At 37.6% G+C, this 21,358-nt stretch overlaps 1 protein-coding gene across 3 annotated transcripts; it reads right to left on the reverse strand.

The window, feature by feature from the left end:
* Window positions 1-189: 189 nt before the first annotated feature.
* Window positions 190-19,691, reverse strand: hmgcll1 (3-hydroxymethyl-3-methylglutaryl-CoA lyase like 1). 3 transcript variants are annotated; one of them, XM_026224736.1, is made up of 9 exons: window positions 19,371-19,688; window positions 18,122-18,199; window positions 17,506-17,613; window positions 17,238-17,333; window positions 16,788-16,936; window positions 14,595-14,658; window positions 14,099-14,287; window positions 2,510-2,635; window positions 190-1,493 (listed from the first exon to the last, which is right to left on the reverse strand). In XM_026224736.1, the coding sequence occupies exons 1-9, from the start codon at window positions 19,464-19,466 to the stop codon at window positions 1,374-1,376; spliced, it is 1,026 nt and encodes a 341-aa protein (XP_026080521.1). In that variant the 5' UTR covers window positions 19,467-19,688; the 3' UTR covers window positions 190-1,373. The 3 variants fall into 3 exon arrangements, with proteins under 3 accessions (XP_026080521.1, XP_026080522.1, XP_026080523.1); XM_026224737.1 differs by lacking the exons at window positions 14,595-14,658; window positions 16,788-16,936 and having other exon boundaries at window positions 19,371-19,691; XM_026224738.1 differs by lacking the exons at window positions 18,122-18,199; window positions 19,371-19,688 and having other exon boundaries at window positions 17,499-17,579.
* Window positions 19,692-21,358: the final 1,667 nt, after the last annotated feature.

A 21,358-nucleotide genomic window follows, 5' to 3' on the forward strand; every position in this document is an offset into this window, starting at 1 on the left:
TAAACATCTGCGTCCAACTGTTTTCTTTTGCTTATATACACCTGAGAGTGAAAAGGTCTGAATATCTATTACCTTCACAAATACAGGTAATACAAGCAAACAGAGTGCTGCTTTTACACTCATCCAAAATAATTAGAGCACTTGATAAACAAGGCAAGGAGAGGAGGGTAAATAAGACCAGACCATGAGAGATAAAGGGAAATGTGTTCACATCCCACCTGTATTCAAACTAGATCAAAATAAATATAAAGACGAACACTGGAGCTATTCGTGCCAAACGTAGCTGGAAGCATGAATGCTTTAAAAAAAAAAATCACAAATATCCAAAAAGTGTTTTTTTATTGATCTTACTACATACAACCGTAAAACCTTTATTAACCAGAAATGATAGCATCCAAACATGTCCAGTATATAGACAACTATATGAAGGCAGGTTGAAAAGCAGTAAAAGGTATTGGTAAAGATATGTGATGCTAGTACAGAGACAGAAATAAGCGATTTAGTGCAAAGACAATAAGGTACAGCAACAAGGATCATTTTCTTAGATTATACATCCAACATTGTTAATGCTAAAATTATTTGACCACTACAAATATATATTTTTTATAAAACTGTTTTAGAACCTTATTTCAAGGACCAATTCTCAATATAGCATACATATACTGGCTGTTTGTTATTGTTATCAATAAGCAGCAATTTAAGACTTTATTGAGGCAAAAGTTCCTGTTAATAGTCAATTGACATTAAAATAAAGTGTATACATATATGCACTGAATATATTAATGTAACTTAGAGCAGCATGCATTCAAACAGGCTACGTTACTTGGCGAAAGGATTCTTTATTTCAGTTATTCATTTTATCAAACATTTGTACTGAATACTTGAGTTTTGTAGATTTATTGTTAATACTATTGAAATGACAGTTTATGATATGAAAGATAATAAGCTTTCTCTGTAGTGCTCTGAACCTGCTGTGAAGTCTGCCACGGCAATCTCTGCAGTCTGATTGTAACTATTTTAAGCAGGATATGAATGCATGAGGAGAAAAATAAAATTACAAAAAATGACTCTCACAGATTGGGGTCATCAGCCTCATGTCAAGTCATATTTTCTTGGCTATCTATTTTTAGTGTTTTCTGTTTGACAGAAACTACAAAAGGCATGGGCTCATTTCTTTGGCGTAAAATGTCCATGTTTTCTGTTATAGGCACGATACAGTATGTTGTAGACATTATTAACTTAAATACTGCATCAGCAGCTCTTTAAATGTCAATCAAAGTAAAAGCATTTAGCAGAGGCCAGAAGTATGAAAGCAGGTTTACAGTGCATACATCGGGATATAGGCTTTTGGACCACATTGTAGCTACTTATTTTCACTTAGAATGAAAAGGCTGGATGTTTTTGGTAGCTTGGCTGACCTTGGAGTTAGTTGTTCGATTTAAGGCTTGGCAGATGAATTCTCCCGCTTCCATCACTTTCAACAGGTCCACCCCCTGCATCACAAACACAAACACCACCAACAGTTACCAATCACCACAGACACCAGGGGGCGCAGTAGCAAAAGAAACTGGAAGCCTATGATGTTATCTGTGAGGATTAAAAAGAGGAGGCAGTTAAAGGGTGTGGATTAAACAAACAAAAAAAAAAAAAGTGTAAGAAATTGTAGAACATAATTACTGTAAACATGCTGCCACCAGAATATCAGGTATATCAGGACTGGTATCCACATTTTTACCCAAATAATACCCTTCAGACACCCTCTCACACAGCTATGTAAATGTTGTATACTGTATATACTATGACAAAACTGTTTTCCACATTTTATTCAATTGTTCTTGAGACACTGGGAAAAACTGAGTAATGGAAAAACTGGAAGTGTAGTCAAAGTGTGTATATAAACATATACAGTGGCCTCAGAAAGTATTTGGATGCAAAAGTCAAACATAAAAATGTGTGCATGTCGAATTATGAAACAAAATAACAAGTGGCATTTAGTTTTTAAACAGTTTTTTTCTAAAATGTTACACAAAGAGATGGCCAGAATTGAAATGTCCAAAAATGAAAACGGAATGTATTATTCAGATTGTAGAAATGTTATTAGCATGCTGAATTCTCATGTGATTGGATCTGCACTCTAAAACAGATCTGTGAAAATAGGGAACAATGTACTGCATTAATATGAGATTTTTTCGCATTTATTTTTTTAAAGGTATTTTGTCTGTATTTACATTTTTGCACTGCATTGTGTTTTAAAATGCATGGAAACATTAATCAAATTAATGGTTAATGTCCTGAAATAAAATTACCAGAACATTTTTTAACTGTGTGACATTTTAAAAAAAAAAAGTTCTGAGAAAACTTTGTGCAGCAAGTAACTGCAGACACTATTTGCTTTGATTTTCTGCATCTAATGACATTCAGACATTTTTGGAGTAACTTAAGTGCCCATAAGTGTCAATGCTTATTAATGTAAGATTCTTGGTGATTAATCTGGAAAACTGAGACTTACGGTTTCGATTCCAAGACCATGTAGCATATATAAAACATCCTCAGTAGAAACATTGCCAGACGCTCCCTTGGCATACGGGCATCCTCCGAGGCCTGCAACCGAAGAGTCGACCACAGAAACCCCCATCTGCCAAAAACAAATGAAAAAGGTCGGTTAGAACCAACCTACGACACCTAGGGGGTGTTAAACACTCAGAACAATGGCGTCCATTATCTCAAGGTATTCACATGTTACTCTTTTTCCGGGAGACTGGCACAGACGGAACATCTGGTACGCTATGGAGCATCTGTACCTTCTGTTAGACTTCATTTTTCTTGGAAGTCCCATTTAACCAGGCATTATTTAAAGCCGGATATGATGCTACAGCAATTCTGCTCTGGGTATTAATCACATATTAAGGAAAACATGAGGGTAAATCAGGAGATTTATTTTAATGTATTAAATTTGCTCTTTCAAGGTTTAATGTGAGCAAGGGATAACACAAAATGGGAAATAACAATCGTAAATGACCTCTAGTGGGACAGCACTCCCTTTTCCAAATCAAGATTTCCTAATGTGAAAGATATTTGGTTTTGGCAAACAGGAGAACCATTTGAACCCAAGGCGACACAATAATTCAATGTTAATCACACAGAGGCACTATGGTTTAACCTTGAGTACAATGTCTCAGTCTTCAGTGGTCCTGAATAAATACAGCTCACACATATGAAATAATAATCACCTGTAAATGCGCCTACTGTCTCTCTGAACTCACACAGCGGCAGGTTGGATTGCACAATGTTCATAATCAGAGTAATTGTAGATTTTCAACAGGGTGTGGAAAAAGGGCCTTTTTTTACCGTGGACCACAAGTGTCTGGCCTCCATATGAGAATTAATGATGCGTTTTGGGCCAGTCTTGCACGTCTGCGCTTTTGTTGGAGCGCTTAACCAAACACCCAGAAGATGTTGCTTAGCAAAGGATTAGACGTAGGCCTGTTACCGAACTCGAATGGACTTAAACAAACTCTGTCAAGCTGCTGATATGATTCCCTGAGTTCATGAAAGATGAGTTATAATACATAGAGAAGTTCTCCTTGAATGAACCAAACTCAGGACCTATAAGTGGAATCGCATTCGGGGAAGTGGAAAGTCAGATCTCATTGGGGTTCACTTTGAACTGTGACACGGACTCCACTGTCTATTTACTCTTATAGTGTTGATGTTTTTATTTTTATTTATTATTATTATTAGTAGTAGTAGTAGTAGTAGTAGTAGTGTATTTGAGCACAGTGTTTTGTTACATTATAGGACTAAGGCAATGAAAAACTAACAACTTTTAAATGTTGCTGTGATCTAACAAGTCTGAAATGACAGAAGCCTGAAGTCACTTTTCTAGTCAAGAAAAAAAGTGTTGTGATATTCCAACGATAACGGACACATTGCAATGGTAAAATTTGTCAATTATTTGGAATAAAGTGAATGTGGAAATAACAACACTGGCTCTTTGCAAAAACATGCCTCGACCAATGTGGTAAAAATACACTAATAACGTTTGTTACTTTTTAAACAAATTATGGTTATTAATTAATATAGTGATCATCAGTTGTTTTGTTACTGTTTTTTTTTGCACAATGCTATGATACACTTTCACCATAGTGCATGATTTGTTAACTAATATTTTCTGACACATGCATCAGATAACCAGCTCCATATATCTGGCTTTTGTGATATAGTAAAATTGCTCGTTAGCTCACCTGGTACAGCATTGCACTTTTAATGTGGAGCGCTCGGGTATGAGTCCCGTCAAACAAAATCATGATAAAATAGCTAAATGACTTCAGTAAATGTGGTTTTATCTCACAATTTACTTTTAGATACTAAATAACAATGCTGTCAAAGAGAAATTAACAAAAATAAATAACCACCCCCCAAAGAAAAGCTACCGTATGGCTTCAGAGGATTTAGAATATACTGTACTGCAGAAGTCATATGGATATTCTAGGACATGGCTAGGGCATTCTTCAAATATTCACCCTTTTTGTTAGAAGTAAGAAAAAACAAATGGGTTTGAAACATCTTGAGTGCTTAAATGACATAATTTAAATTTCGAGCTGAATTACCACTTTAAATCAGTATACAGCATATTCCCTGCTGGAGTTATAACTTACTAGCTATTGGCAAGTGTGTAAAATAAGCGAATGATGTATATTGATGAGTCTCTGGTCTCGTATGCCGTCTAGCTACGCAGAAGTACTTCTGAAAGCTACAAATTAGAAAGCCAAGCATCTATCTGCCGGCCTCTCTCTCTCTCGCTCGCTCTCTGTCTCTCCCTTTAGAAGCATTGCAGATTAAGGTATTACAATGTTTTCCATATGTCGTCTTGACTGTCATGAGAATATTAAAGACGTTTTCCAGCTTCCCAGGCAAAGCCAGATGTCAGAAGGGGGGAAATGGGGATGGAATCCAACAGAGAGGTGAAATTAACGCAGCTATCCTGCTTTTGACCTCGATATAGCATCAGTGAATATCAATAAGAAGTTGCATTCTGGACATGCAGACCTTTGGGGCATGGCAAACTAACGAAAAAAATAATAAAAGCTGCTTTCCTTTGCTGAACAATGCTCCCTAATTGCTAGCTTTTCTCAGGAACAAGGCCCTATTTCATAGCTGGGCCGTCTGAGTCGCTTGTAATTGTTGTTTTTGTTGGCGAGAGGATAGGGACCCATGCCGCTTTGCACTGTACTTCAGATTTCCAGACATGGGCTTTTGATTTTTTGCATCAGGGCAAGATATTCTGCAGGGCAGACGCTTTGTTGCATAAACACAGAGTGGTAATTTGTTACGTCGCCAGCTCTTTCTGCGTCCACCCGCTGTGAGAAGGCAGAGGGCCTGAAGCCGAAGTGAACAGGGACTCGCTCCAGATTCGCTGACTCTGAATACTGTGCAAGGACATGATGTTCAGCAAACAGTGTTCAGGAACTCCAAATTGAAGCCGCTCAATTAGTTTAGCTTGGCTTGAAAACCAGATGTGGTGTTAAAATCACAGATCACGTTGTGGGCCGAGAGCCTTTGTGTTGGAGCCCTGCAAAGACCTGCCTACGGCTGTGGCGTAGTTGCAGGCGTGGGCGGAAAGCTCCTCGTCAGCTAAAGACATGAGGAATTCTGGAGGAAGCTAGACTTTGACATGAACAATGACTGCCTCAGCTGACGTCTGAAGGCAAAATGCAGAACGGTCTGTTTTCTGTGAAACGGAGTTAACTTTGACATTTCCACAAGAGATTATGTTTTTGGGTAACCCAGCTTTTTGACAGCTTTCCGATTTGGGAACAGAGCTTCCACGCAATAAATACATAAAGCTGTCTCTACAAAAGCAAAACGCAGCTTTTCCTTGGTAACAGATTTCTGAGTGATATGTTGAAAGACAAAATAGAAAATAAATGACTTATTTTAAAGTAAAGATGGAAATTATATTTCATAGGGCCCTACAGCATGAATGCCCTCTATGGTTCGGGATCACGGTCTCAATGCCAAGATAAAGAGAGTACCACCTAAATATATATGTGACTCATGTAAACACCTCTAGCAAACGGATGTCCTGGCATTGGTGTGCATGACCATAGTTCCTTTGTTTGACATGCTAGCGCATGAGGGTAAACTTGCATGTATGCACATAATGTAGGTGAGCCGCGTTCAGTCCGTGGGGTTTGAACATGCATATACATTCAGGAGACAAATTCAAATAACATACTATGTCTTTAAAACTCTACTTTCTGAAGCTGTCTGTATTCAGAGTGTAGTTAAGTTATTTTTCTTTATATATTGTAGGGCTTTTCACTATGCAAATTGCTTCAAAGCAGCTTTACAGAAAAAAAAAGAAAATATTTATTATTATTATTATTATTATTATTATTATTATTATTATTGCTGTAATAATGTTGCAAAGGTTTCCTAAACCTAACATTTTCCTTATTTTGTTTTGAATTGTCCATAGAAATGTGGTCCCTAACTGCCCAGCGCATGTTTGGCCTGACATGACCTTGTACAAGGGAGAGCTGACCTGCCCTCAGGCCTCGGGGGAAAGAACCAACACTTCAAATTCTAGCAAACGACCTCTTCACAGACCTCTCTCTATGGGGAACAAACTCTCCAAGCATTAAGGAGAGTTTGTTTACATTGTGAATTAGTTTTCTAATTTCTTCAAAATCCTCAAATACTTCCAAATACTTATTTTTAAATGTGAATTATTTTTTTTGTTGTTGTTTTACATTTTAAAAAATCCCTTTTGGATTCATAGTACTGATGGAATTTTCTAATATACATTTTTTCAACAATGTTAAAGTTAGAGCAAAAGTTGCAACAGATGATCTTTTTTCTTCTTCTTCTTCTACTTCTTCTTCTTCCTCTTCTTCTTCTTCTTCTTCTTCGTCTTCTTCATCAAGGAGTTAAATTAGCAGCTGCATTTATTAAAATTTTCAAGTATCTTTCTACTTTAATTATTTTTTAAATGTGACCCTGGACCACAAAACCAGTCATAAGCGTAATTTTTTTTTTTTTTTTTTTTTTTTTTTACATTGAAATTTAAACATCACCTGAAAGCTGAATAAATAAGCATTGATTTGTAAGGATGGACAATATTTTAAACTTTTTGAAAATCCAAATGAAGTTCGGATTTAGCAATGCATATTTCTAATAAAAAATCTAATTTCCATACATTCACAGTAAGAAATATACAAAATACCTTCCTGGAACATGATCTTTAACATTCTAATATTTTTTTTGTCATAAAAGAAAATTAAATAATTTTGACCCTACAATGTATTTTTGGCTATTGCTGCAAATATACCCCAGTGACTTGACTGGTTTTATAGCCCAGGGTCACAAACTGCAAGAAGCCAGTTGTTGAGTAACTATATATTTTTTTTTTACAGTTCATGCATTCTGCGAGTGTTAATTTTTGACCTTACTACTAGATGTTGTTCCCTGAATTACTGTATGAAGAACTGGTGAGTTTTCCAATCTGTGGCACTATGCTTCATTTACTCCTGTCTACAACATGACAACAGAAGATCCCTTGTTCAGATATTTTTGGAGGACATCGGATTAATCATTCTAACTTGGAAGAGGGCTGAAGCATCCGTCAGTGATTAAGTGTCATGATCTCTTTCATATTGCGAGCAAAGGAGGGGGGTAAGTATTTTTACGATACGTTTGTTTCCCAGCCACAACCACAGGACCACTGAGAAGTCTTTGTGCTGACCTTCCACACTTCTTCAGATCATGACTGCATAAACACAGGTCACTGCTTCACGCTCGGGTCAGCCACTTCCTGAGAGAACAGGCACCCTACCAGTTCAGATATATGTATGTCTCCCCAGGAGTCAAAGCTTGCGAAGAGTTCGTCAAACCTCCCCCGTGTTTTCATGCATGTTTTGGCAGTAATGGGAGCCGTGCTAATCACTCATCAAAGTCTATTACAAAGATCTCCTAATCACACTGAGCCACATAAAACCCATGTAAACAGTGAACAGCACTGAATTTCATTATACATCAAGTCGAACTAGAGGGAAATCGCATTGAGTTCCCTGTTGTTATTTTTTCATTAAAATATCAACTTTGTCTCTGATGTTCCTCATGAAATAGACAACTGAGACATTTTTTGATATAAAAAAAGTATTTGATGCGAAATGTTTTTGTCCAAGATGAAAAAGAGGAAACACAGGGGTCTTTTTATCAGGACAAAATCTCAGAACAAAAACACACACATACGATGATTACTTACGTATTGTGCTTTAGTGTGCTAGAAGGATTATCAGCTTGGGATTTACAAACTTTTGTAAATATTGCAATAATTCAGGGAGATTTTAGTTTGAACATGGAGTCCTGGAACAGCAGGTCCGGCCCACACAGAGATCAGATTTCACCATCATCAATTCAGAGACAGAAGCAACAGAAGAACTGTGGCAACATTTCCAAGATGCTTGAAACAAGGCCAAGATGAGTGGCATATCAACCAGCAAAACAACTGTGCATCGTTAACATCAAATCTCAGAAAATACGATAATGACTGAACTCTAATCATTTTCACGGATGGTATGTTCCAGTGCCTAATGATTCATTTCACTTTAGGACCACCTCTTTCTTCATAAATTTCAGATTCCCAAGGTTTGGACTTGATTTACGATAGGAATTTATATATCATGGCACACTGTGTCAGGAAGGAACAGTAGTTCCTGGCTTTCAGCATCAGTGAAGCTGTCAGACAGGAGCGAGAACGGCACAAATCTGCCTATCCCGAGCAGTCTGGGCTCACAGAGATCTATCCACAACACGAGGACTTCGCAGTTCATATCAAGGTTTTTCTTGAAACCCAACATATAACCAGACCAAACCTATTTGAGCTGTACTATCTGAGGGAGTTCATTTTCCCCCCTCAACAAGTCCCTGAGAAAAGCCACACAAAGAGCCTGTAATGTGTTTATCCTGAACAAAAGCTGAGGTGACTCTGAACTGACAGGGTTAGCTGAATTCATTTCTGGCTCAGCTGGTGGCAGAGACGACTGGCGAACCCTAATGAAAAGCTATGATAAAATCTTTCATTTCCACCAAGTTTTGCTAGAGGGTCAGTGGAGGAGGACAAATGACGGACAGTTATTATTTTCGGTGCTCTAGGGTGTCTGTGATATATCAGTCCAATGCTGATTCACCGTCTGGAATCTGAAGCTGTTTCTGTCTCCTCTCTTTTGTTGTAAATTTTTTTTTACATTTTGATGATACAAATGGTTGCTGTGGCCTACACAATTGTAATTATTTTCAAAAAAATAAAAAAACATAAAAAAAAACATAAAGGTTTGGCAAATAAGGCCATAAAGACCAGTAAAGAAAGGTTGCAGATTCCCAGAAAAAGATTATGTCTAGTCATAAACAAAATTATCTTGCAGTTCTTGGGTATTCTTTCTAGTTGTTGACTACCCTTAATTTGTACAATAATATATGTTATCACAATGATATACAAGCTACTTCTACAAACATTATTATTATTATTATTATTATTATTATTATTATTATTATTATTATTATTATTATTATTATTATTATTATTATTATTATTATTATTAATGTTAAGATACTTCTCAACATGCAGAGACCCTGATATTGCAGCAATTGTATGGGTCAGGGTCTCTGCAATAAATGATATGAGTTATGACAAATATATCAGTTTGTCTGGCCAATGGCAACACTAAATAAATATGGCAATGATAAATAATAAGACATTTAAATATATTGCAATTCTACCAGTGGTGCAGAAATACACGTTTTACTCCCAGTTTTTAAATTGTATTTAGTGTATATTAATTAATTCTACTTCAACGCTACCTTTGTCCTCTATAGTATATCATTATGTATCAATATTTTAATAAAGATATTGCCCATTTATATTTGTTTGTATAATTAGTTAATTAATTCTCCTCATTCTTCGGTAACACTTTAGTCTAGGGTCCAATTCACACTAATAACTAGTTGCTTATCAGCATGTCTATTATTAACATATTGGCTGTTTATTAGTGCTTATAAAGTACATATAATGCATAACATTCATAATCATACCAATACCTTAAACTTAACAACTACCTTATAAACTATTAATAAGCAGCAAATAAGGAGTTAATTGAGGCAAAAGTCATAGTTAATGGTTAGTTAATAGTGAGAATTGGACCCTAAAATAAAGTGTGCCTGAAAAAAAAAGAGTTACAAATAAACAAACAAACAATCACACATAGAGTTGAATATGCTGAAGTTTATAAAGTGTTGGTTTCGTCGTACTTCAGGTATGTGAACTTTGCTTTGCTTTTCATTTAGCGAGGTAGCTTTGTTCATTTTCTGTCTTTTGAAAAAGGACCCCCTGTCATGTCACACAATTCACAGGGGGAAAAAAATCTGAGAAATTCATGGCCATTTCTGTGGCGCACCGACCGCAGTTAGAGTTACACTGTTACAGCTGGAAAGAGAAGGATAAACAGACAGACAGGGCTAAAAAGGGCTGGGAGCCGAGAATGGAATATACTAGAGCGCGGGGTTTTCCTTTTCCCCAGTCTCCCTCTGTTTAGTAGCGAGTGATGAAAGGATAATTTCCCCCTTGCCCTTTAAGCGCAGCATTGTCACAGAGTTCAACGGCCCTAGCGACAGATGAGTTGGAGCCCCCGAGGGCCCCGCTCCAGCCTCCATCTCATCTGCTTTGTCAAGAACCAAGCCACTGTCATATGAAACAGACATCTAATAGGTAAGCCTTTGTGTCCAGCCCTTCACATCTGCGGACCCGCCCAGCCCCCAAAGAGCAGCGGCGTTCTGCGAGAGAAGACAACCTGAGAAAGAGCTCACAAAGGGCCCTGGAGAGATGATAAAGCCATGCCAGTGTTATTCCTGAATTGCCGACGTGCTCTGTGGTTTAGGGTTCGTGAAAATTAAACCACAGGCAGGCATTGTTTCATAAAAGTGTTTTGTCGTCAAATTCAAATACGCCTGACAGTTTTGTGTAAGCGTATTTTGGGTGGTATCTGTTGTTCTGTACTTTTTAGGTGAAAGTACAAAAAATAAAAGTTAAATTGCTGATATTCCAGGGGGTTTTGGAGGGTGTTTCAGTAGTTTCCGTTGCCTTCCCTGGAGGCCTGTGTGTTTATGTGACGTAAGGTGGTGATCTCAAGATGATTCCAGAGGATAAGAGAAACGTATTGTGTTGCATATTGTTCAGGTTTTAATTAACTGTCATCCCGTCCCGTATACGGGACGCCTACATTTACTTTACTATATTACAATTAAATCTAATCTTATCTTGACAAACTATATATCGTTGGAAAGGTCTAAGACCACCGGCGGCGCCAGGGGGGGTCTTGGGGGGTCTCAAGACCCTGCCAAAAAATGCCTTGACCCCCCATTTGACCCCCCAGCCTCTTCCTGATTAAAAAAATATATATATTCGGGATAAAGATCCAAAAATGTTTCTCTTCAAACTACGCAGAACAATAATAAATAATAATTATTTCGACATTTATTCATACACTGAACCGAGAACCGTTTCTGTCGGACGCGTCCGATTCGAGAACCGATGAGCTGATGATAACTGCGCATGCGTGATTCAGCGTGAAGCAGACTGACACAGAGCGCATCTGAACCGAACTGATTCTTTTGGTGATTGATTCTGAACTGATTCTGTGCTAATGTTATAAGCGCGGGTAAACCAAAGGCTTGAATGAAGGGCAATCATCGCCAATGACGGCATTACATCGAGCGCAAAAGAACCGGTGAACCATTTTTTTTCAGCTGGTTTATTTGATCGAATTGTCCGAAAGAACCGGTTCACTTGAGCACCTGCTCCTTTGCCCCTTAAGTGCCCTTTTGTCAAAGCAAAATTTCCTCAATTTTTTTTTTTTTTTTGTAATAACATAAACTTTTGTGAATGCCTGCCCACGCCCAATCATAATATTAGTACAATTTATTAATAATAATTTAGCCGTAAATAAAATGACCAACATGATGACCATTCACCTGACAACAACCTCATCCAACCAGGAAGATTCCTCATGCTGCACGCGCATTTTTTAATTGCTAGAGGATATTTTCAACATCGTGGCAGCTGGTAAGTGGTGTTTCATTCTCAGCGAAGTGATTTTGGTGTTTATTTACTTATTATTATTTTACAAGAACGATGTGATGTGAGAACATGCAGATATGTTGTTTATATTGCTGTGTGTAGCCTGTAGTGTAAAAGTAACACTAGCGTGCTGTTTGAGGGAGAAAAGTTTCACAGGCATCGAGGGGTCTGGTCTTTTTTATGTTATTTGAATAAACTTTTATTATATTAAAGTACTTATTTATTTTTAACACTTAAAAATAATTATCACAACACTGGTAAGGCTTATTCAGATTTTCTCATTCTCTGAATTATCATTATAAAAATAAAAACAATTCAGAAATGAATTAAAATATAATTATATTTTAAATGTGATGCAAATATTTTTTCTACAATAGAAACAGTGTTTACAACAGCAAGAGCACTTTAGCCTGTAAACACAATAATATCTATCTGGAAATAAATGTAAAAATATCAATGTCAATAAAAATGCATAATATACCTGACATGAAAGTGCAGTGTGAAGGATATGAATAACAAATGTAGCCTGTCATTTGTTTACATTGCAAAGGTGTTTTTGTTGTTTAGTAGCAGAAATATGCAGTTATTAGCCATGTCCACTGTATTTTTTGTTGGTTTTCATGAGACCCCCCTTGAAAAGACCAGGACCCCCCATTGCCCCCCCAATCAAAATTGTCTGGAGCCGCCACTGTCTAAGACGTTCCTATTATGTAGCAAAAGTAATAGATTAATTTATGACAAGAGTGCACCTTCAAAAGTTTACATTATAAATGGAGTTCTGACCTTTGTTAAAAAAAAAAACTTCTTCACACATTTTAGAAATGATCAGAAATTATATATCAACTGAAAACTTAAAATCTCAAAATTCATCATTTAAAACCCATTTTAAAATCAGACATAGCATTACCATGAAATGGTACATCAATATCATGTTACAAAATGTTTTCATTCATGAATTATAAAAATGCAAGTTTGGATTGTGCACGATAAAGTCTGTTCAAAAATGTGAGTGACAGTTAAACATTAAAACAGACATATCAAATAGTATGAAATGTGTATGATTCAGTATTTAGTTAATATTTCTCTTGGTAAGCCCTCATTTCTGAGAGACGTGACTATTTGATTTGCAGTCATGTTGTGCTCATTTCATTCATAGAGTTTACACACTCATTTTTGCAAAATAGTTTTAGAGGTTTTAGACAGAATATTGTATTTTCCTCTTTTATGAATTCTGCATCACTGATTCTGTTCCTTTCCTGTTTAATATTGTAAAGCTGCTTTGAACCAATCTTTATAAAGTAGTATAAAATGAATGTGACTTGATATGATTAATTGTATATTTTCTTCAAGCGTCTCTTCACCATGACAATAGTTGACCTGAAAAAGAAAACTGACAGTAGAAGAATACAAATTGTGCGATTTTACTATTGTCTCTGGCATATTACTAATAATGTGATGCATGATTAACAAAAAATGTTCACTTACATTTTTTATTGTTCTTCTGTAATTGTTCTTCTGGTGCTTGCTCTTATTGCACTGTTTATTGTTATGTAGCATCAATGTTTTGGTAAATATTTAGGTCAGGTACATTTTAGAACTTTTATCATTAATTCTAAAACACTGGTTTAGTACAGATACGTTTTTGTATATTTTGCATGTTTTTAAAGATCTTTTACTTTTTATGAAGTGGGAACATATTCAAGTTACTAGAATGATTATAGTGCTTTCTGTAACATTCCAGGACATTGCAGATGTAGCCATTAAAGAGGATTAAATTCATCCAAAGTGCATGTCTGAAGTTTTGGATGACTCACTTTGGAAACCGTTGTTATTAGCTCAGTATTATGCATGTGCCATGTCATTTTTATGCATGATTTATAACATAAGTTCTCAAACATTCTCCCCTTCTCCCAAACCCTCATGCATGTACCTGTTGATTGTGACCACCGTAATGTTGCTCACCTGCAGAGCAATGAGTATGTTGGGCAGAGCCTGACCGTAAGTGTCGTGGCAGTGCACCGCCAGTGCGTTGACGGGCACCTCAGTCAACACATCGCTCAGCATCTCAGCCATGGAGCCCGCGGTGCCTACGCCAATGGTGTCCCCCAGGGATACCTCATAACAGCCCAGCTCAAACAACCGCTTTGCCACCTGGGCCGGAACAGAGGAAAGCCATGAAAACACTATCCCCCCTGGAAATATAAACAAGATGAAGGAGTGCACACAGAGAGCTTATTCTGAGCGTTAGCAAAGCACTGGCGTGTTACAGCGTCATGCGGGTTTTTCAGCAAACATCGTAATAAGGGCCTTGTGGGACTACGAAAATTGTGGGAAGAAAAAATATGCAGAGCGCTCAACACTCTGAGATTTATCACATACTGGAAGGCCCATTTAATCTTTCTTTGGGCTGTTATACACTGAACAATGCTATTCGGAATGAACAACTATATTACAATACCTTTGTGACTTGTGATGGTTTTACTTGTCCCTCATATGGACAGCCAAGAGCACAGGAAACATACCTGAAATTAAGTGAAAGAGCTGGAGGATATATAGCTTTGAGCTTATAATACCAACAGTCATGCAACATAGGTGAAATAACGCCAAGTGCTACTGCACGTTTTACTGCAACCACAAGCAGAACAGTCCAGAACCACTCTTACAACGGATTACATCCATCACAGAATGAAACAAAATGTTCAGCAGCCGGCAAAACATATGGTCGGTGTCAAACGGTTGTGACAAATAGTACCAATAGTGTTGACAGTGGGAATGAGAAACGGTGCTAGCGAGCTATATGTGCTTTCCATATGTGAAGGAAACATGTTCTGCTAGAAACAGTGAACAAACAAGTGAAAAGTTGAAAATGTTTCTCTTGGGCTTGTGGTGGTCAGACGATACCGCTGTGTGCTACCAGAATTTCCGTGGAGTCTCTTCTTGAATCACATTTGCCAAAATGAGTTCGTCAGAGTGAAGTGACTGCTCTCCATCGTTTTTTGTTTCTTATTCTGTAAAGAACAAAGCCTAAAAACTCTGGACACATCTGGACTTGTACTTGTAACTGATACAAAGCACTACAATGCATGCACATCTGGAACTTGACTTATTTACTCATTAATTCTGGAATAATTTTATGCTGCTCTGGTGCCCTATCTCAAAACCTCAAAGGATAACAGTCCAAAAAAGTGTTAGTACAATAAAAGAAACCACTGACCTTTCGGTTAAACCAAAGATCAGTCTTGGAGCTTGTTTACAGTATATAACGAATAGCTTCTGAAAACTATAGTCTTGAAGTCCAAGCTCATCTGGATCAAATGTCAATCTCAGATGTATTGTCATGTTGCCAGCTCAGAGGTAAACCTTGATTTTTGTTTCTTAATTATTTTTGTTTTTCAGCCTATTCTAATAAGCATTCTGCTACCAATACGAATTTTGCTCATTCTGCAGAGAATTCATAACAATCAGCACTGCAGAACATTTAAAAACATCAGCAAGGGTCAAACCTATCTACTTCAGACCTTGATCCAATATGCCCCTTTGATTAACTATGGACACACTAATTCCACACTTGCAGAATTCAGCTAAAAGCTCTGCCAGTTTTGAAAATAATATGTGATCCTGGACAAAAGCAGTCATAAGTAGCACAGGTATATTTGTATGGTTCAAGTTATTGCTTTTTCTTTTATGCCGGAAATCTTAGGATATTAAGTGAAGATTATGTTCCATGAAGACATTTTGTAATTTCCCTACAATAAATGTATCAAAACCTTAGTTTTGATATGCATTGCTAAGAACATCATTTGGACAACTATGAAGGCCATTTTCTCAATATTTCGATTTTTTTGCATTCTCAGATTCTAGATGTTCTAATTGTTGTATCTCGGCCAGATATTGTCTTATCCTTACAAACTAACAAACCATACATCTCTTTGAGTAACTATAGTGTGCAGCACAATCAGCAGGTTTCTGTATCATTGACAGATTGCTGGTTAGATTCTCGCTCAAAACTAGTGTTGAAGTATGAAAGTGCACATAATGAACACTGGCCTATTACTTGATATGAATACTGGGTCTATGGCACATAGCCATAGCTTCCCGTCAGGCTGCAATCATTTCCAAGTTGATATTCTTCCTGCTCAATGTCACAGCAAAGATGGATCCCAGAGTTTGCTTGTATAAACATAAATGTTTGCTCCTGTCCTAGTTAAGCAGTGACTCAGCACAGGGGACTGTGGTACAAAGATGGCAGCTTCTGAGCAGAAATCTGGAGAGAACTTTATTTCTGCAAAAATGGAAAGTCTACCATGCAGTGTGACACGTCCCTTGCACTTTAATTTAATACATTCTTGACACTTTGATTATGCTTTCAGCTACCAATTATAATGCTCTGACTGACACATTTTGGCACAGATATTGCCCCCAAATTAGCCAATTCTTTATTAGGCCTCTTATGGTTCATCCCAAGCAAGGCTGTAATGAACCATACAGCTACCGGTCCTTTATCCACTACGCATCTCATCACCCCTATGTTTAAACAAACTGACTCAGCATCATTACCTGATGCTGACTTGATTTCCTTTCAATACTTGTGCACAAAATGAGCACTGGCCTAAATCTCAAAGAAAATACATAGAAGAAAGCTGGAACACACCCGCGCACTGGTATGCCTTCGCGTTTAGCTGCAGAGAGGACCTGCTCAAACCTCTGCAAACTCTCCTCTATTGAGCAGTTGATGTTCTTCCTGCTGAAGGTCTCTGAAGCGGAACCAAACACTGCCACTTCAGTAGCTCCTGCTGCAACCTTTAACCGGAAACATTTAATCAAGTCTGTGCTTATACAGTAGATGTTGGCTTGTGAGCACAACTCGCATGATTAGCAGGGAAAGCAATTAGCAGAAATGGGCTAAACATTTACAAATAAATGGTACAAGATGTAAAAGGTTGCGCTCTTATGTAAAGCAAGGGGGCAGTGAATGCGTAGGCAGAGCGCATGCATAAATAAAGTGGTTTATTATGCAAGAAAAACATAATTGACCTGGCGTTGAAGGTAAATTGCAAATGTCACTAGTAAATAAATGTAAATGATGCAAATATTTACTTACAGCTGCCTGGAAGCCCTGAATATTGGGAGTCAGAACAGGGTATCTAATGTCAGGAGACCTTTTAATCCCTCTCAACACTGCAGTGTGGTCTGCCATCTGAAAAACCAGAAAACAAACCAACAAGTGTTCATACTCAAGCTTTATCCCAATGGGTTTTGCGCAAATGCAGTTTTTGGATGTGAATACCAAACGCAGTGGTTTTGTGTTGACAGAAAAGCCACAGGATATCAGCCAACATGCTCTCGAGGATAACAATCGCACCTTTTACCTGTGCTACCCACTTTGAAGACACAAAGCTAGTGGCTTCGATGACGGGCAATCCGGTCTGAGACAGCATGTCTATCAGCTGGATTTTGACCTCTGTCGGCACTATTTCCTGCAGAAACACAATGACGCAAAAGCCCTAGGTTTCTATGAACACATCCAGAGAGCGTGTACATTCTGTGAGTCTGTGCTATTGAGATGAATAATTTATTTACCATCACCAAATGAATAGTTTTCATTTGAATATATACAAAAGGACAGTATTTGCTAAAAGGCTGGTTGAAAAAATATGCCTGTGGCGACTTTTTTGCAAAATACATGTTTCAGTGAGTGGCGCTAAAACATTGTTCAGTTTTATATGTAACAGATGCTGAATGTTCTCAGTTGGTGTTGACTACACATCACAGCCGATTACAAAAGAAATGACTGTTGAGTGATGCTAAAAGTTTAACACTCTATTGCATTTGAAAAAAAAACTACACTAAACCATACCTTAATGTCTTTGAGTTTGTTATGATTGTGATTTTTCTCCTTAAATCTAAAAGCAGAGTGCTATTCATAAGCATGCTTAACCACTTCAAGCCACAATACTTCAAGCTTAAGAATTGTGAAATCTCTACCTTTTCATTCTGCAGTCCATCTCTTGGTCCGACCTCAACAATTTGGACACAACGTGGAAGCTTAGGCAGTTCAGAGCACTGTAAATTGAAAAACAATGAGGAAGGAAGGGCCATATAACAATTTCACAGAGCTGTACGGAAAATCTGAAAGGTGGATTAAGACACATCCTCTGTCCGGTGCTTCCTGTCAAATGGTGCGTACAACTTCATGTTTTGACTCTAGTCTTTAGATCCTTGCCAGGCCATTTATGACATAATGTGCTTTGGAAACAAGCATTTCCTCTCTTCCAATGGTATAACCAAAGCTAAAGCACTGAATTTGGGAGTTGTATTACCAAGGGCCAATGCTGTGTTTATATAAGATTTGGATGGCTATAAAACCCCAGCATCTTGATACGGAAACCCTCGCTGTGAGGAACTGCTCAGACTAGTTTCTTTAGAGCTAAGTTTGATTTAATTGTGCTGTCATTGAGGGAGGAAATGGATTTGTGAAAGGAATGATAACAAACTTCTTTTTAAGAAATTTCTGACTGTGTGCTATGTAGGTGGAGGAGAACCGATGTGGTTTGTCCCGTTATCACCCCAGACCTGCAGTTTAAGACAGCCTATTAAATTCACTCATAAATCAAACTCGCTCTTCTAAATCACTGCTTAAACCAGAAATACAGGCCCCACTTGAAATATCCATTAAAGCATTATTTTCTTATCAATGAAATAAATCAGGCCAAAACACTTCTGATGTCTCTGTATTTTTTAAAATGTCTGGCCCATATCTTTGAGTGGAATTTTCAAGAGGTTAAGCCAAAGATGAGAAGTGAAACAACAAATGTCGTTTACTGTATTAAAAGTGCATTTCTATATTGGTCTAATCAACAAACAGTTTTTCCAGTTTAAGCCTGTATTGTTCACTTTGGCTAAAAAGCAAGTAACACACAGAACCAAGAAAAAGAACAAACATTCAACAAAAAATAAATTCAAATGTAAAACAAAATTTGCGAGCTATGGTGGAGGTGGAGAGTAAATCACGTTGTTGTTTTTTTTTTTTTTCAGTCACATATATTGCATATAATGCCATCAAATCTGTGTCTCATAGAATAAAAGAAATAACTGGTTGAGGGTAACATGAGGGTCATTTATTAAAACTTTCATTACAAGGTGAGCTATTCCTCTACACAAATGCTTTTCTCTTGTGTTGCTGTATTTCCTAGAGCCATGTATAAATCTTGCACATGCAAAAACAGACCCCCACCTTCTCTTCCCACAGGAGCCGTGGAAACCATGGATAATCCCGCAAGAAAGTCTCATAGTTCAGGCAGTGCTTGACCGCAGTAGAAACGTTACCCATCCAGCTAGCACGATCTGCCAGCCCGGTGCTGTTCCCAGATGGCACCTGTGGTGATCAGAGTGCATCTGCGCTTCCGAGCAGAGAAAGGAGAGCATCGCTTCGAAGGGTGCGGGATGACTCAGCTGTTACCATGGCAGCAGCATCCCTGCCTGTGAGGGGGGTGGGGGGGGACGCAGGCTGAAGACATTAGACATGTTTTGTTAGCTTTAGACTGACAGCTCCATGTGAAGTACGGGACCCGCTGGGATTCTCGGCTCTACAATGAGACTAACCACAAGCTGCTTATTTTACAGCCCTTGGCTCCCCTCCCCAGCGGAAATCTACAGCTTTGGGGAAATACGCTGCCGTGATTGATCTCCTGTGACTGAGGCAGCTCATGCTTTTCAATGGCCAGCCGTGCCACTCTTGCCAATGTCAACTGTGCTCTGTTATAAAATCTCTCTGTAAAGCCGGGCCGCAATTTGCTTGTGAAAGAGCCATTCTTCCTGGCCCAGGTGCTTACAATAGAGAGGTTTAAGGAAGCTCTTCCTCAATAAGATGCTGGTGTGCCGTGAGAGGGTCTGACCTCTCTCTCATGGGGGGCAGGGGGTGGGGGTGGGGGTGGTATTAGGGGCTGAATTTATAAGGTATCAGCATTTCTCACATGGCATGAGATGATAAATCATAAGGTGATTTGAAGTATTAAAAAAATTGTAACACTTTCTATGAAGTCCAACAATGAACTATATTAAATCTACTTCATTTACAGTATAAATAGACTATATCATATCTTGATATTATTCATTTAAGATTTGCACAGTATCTTACTACAGCTTGTGAGTGGTAAGATGTTGAGTGTTATTTAAATATTTCCTGTGGAGCTAATGTTAATTGTGAGCTTAATACTCCAACTGAAAACTATGCAGTGTTTTATATGGTTGAATCTTATTTTGATGGTCCCCTTAATCAGTTGACTATAAGCAACTTTGCAACTACATGCCAACTAACTCTCATTAGAGTATTAGTATGCTCAAGAATGGTTGAATCTAGTATGGTAGATTAAGTTGATGTACTTGTATAGACACTGATAGTTTATCTGTTGGTTGACCATCAAAATAAAGCGTTAGCATATATTTACAGTAGCAGACATACTAATACTCTAATGACTGCTAGTTGACATGTAGTTCCAGAGTTACTTATCAACAGCTGTCTAGAGGGTACCATCAAAATAATCAACTGATCATATCAAACAACTTAATTGTAAAAGTGGATACAACATATTATAAAAAGATAAAAGATACAACATATTATAAGGTTTTTATAATGCATTATGCATTCATTTTAATGCCTTATGTATACCCTCATAATGTATTATAAATAGGGGCTTCATAGAAAGTGTTACCAAGAAAATAAATGAAATAAAGAAATACATAAAAATAAAGAAATGGTGAATTACTCGACGGCATGCTCGGGGTTCCAACAAAATGCACTTGTGAAAATAAAATAAAATTATATTTTCACTATAATAAGTCATTGTTCAAAGTTAAGTTTAAAGAACAGATTGACCATGGTTTGCAGGGTAATGTTTTATTCTCAACAAGAGCAATAATAAGCAACATCTAGCTGGTGATTATTGTATTAATAAGCAATCCATAAGCTTGTATTAAATGTGCACTTCAAATTTTAAAAGTGGGCCACACTTATTTTAAGGTTCAGTTCTCGCTATTAACAAAACGCAAGATGAGGGATGTAGAGAAAGTGAAGTGAAGTGAAGTGAAAGTGACATACAGTGACCCATACTCAGAATTCGTGCTCTGCATTTAACCCATCCAAAGTGCACACACACAGCAGAGAACACACACACACACACACACACACACACACGCATACACACACTGTGAACACACACCCAG

This window comes from Carassius auratus, chromosome 38 (assembly GCF_003368295.1).
Source record: "Carassius auratus strain Wakin chromosome 38, ASM336829v1, whole genome shotgun sequence".
In the NCBI taxonomy this organism is placed as follows: Eukaryota; Metazoa; Chordata; class Actinopteri; order Cypriniformes; family Cyprinidae; genus Carassius; species Carassius auratus.

What these genes read in the sequence shown, in the direction of transcription:
- hmgcll1 (XM_026224736.1), bottom strand. Translation starts at nt 19,466, where the DNA reads ATGGGTAACGTTTCTACTGCGGTCAAGCACTGCCTGAACTATGAGACT. An exon ending in ACATACTCATTGCTCTGCAG is followed by an intron (nt 2,636 to 14,098) that starts GTGAGCAACATT and finishes TGTTTTTGGCAG; the next exon opens with ATGGGGGTTTCTGTGGTCGA. An exon ending in ATGGTCTTGGAATCGAAACC is followed by an intron (nt 1,494 to 2,509) that starts GTAAGTCTCAGT and finishes TTTGTGATGCAG; the next exon opens with GGGGTGGACCTGTTGAAAGT.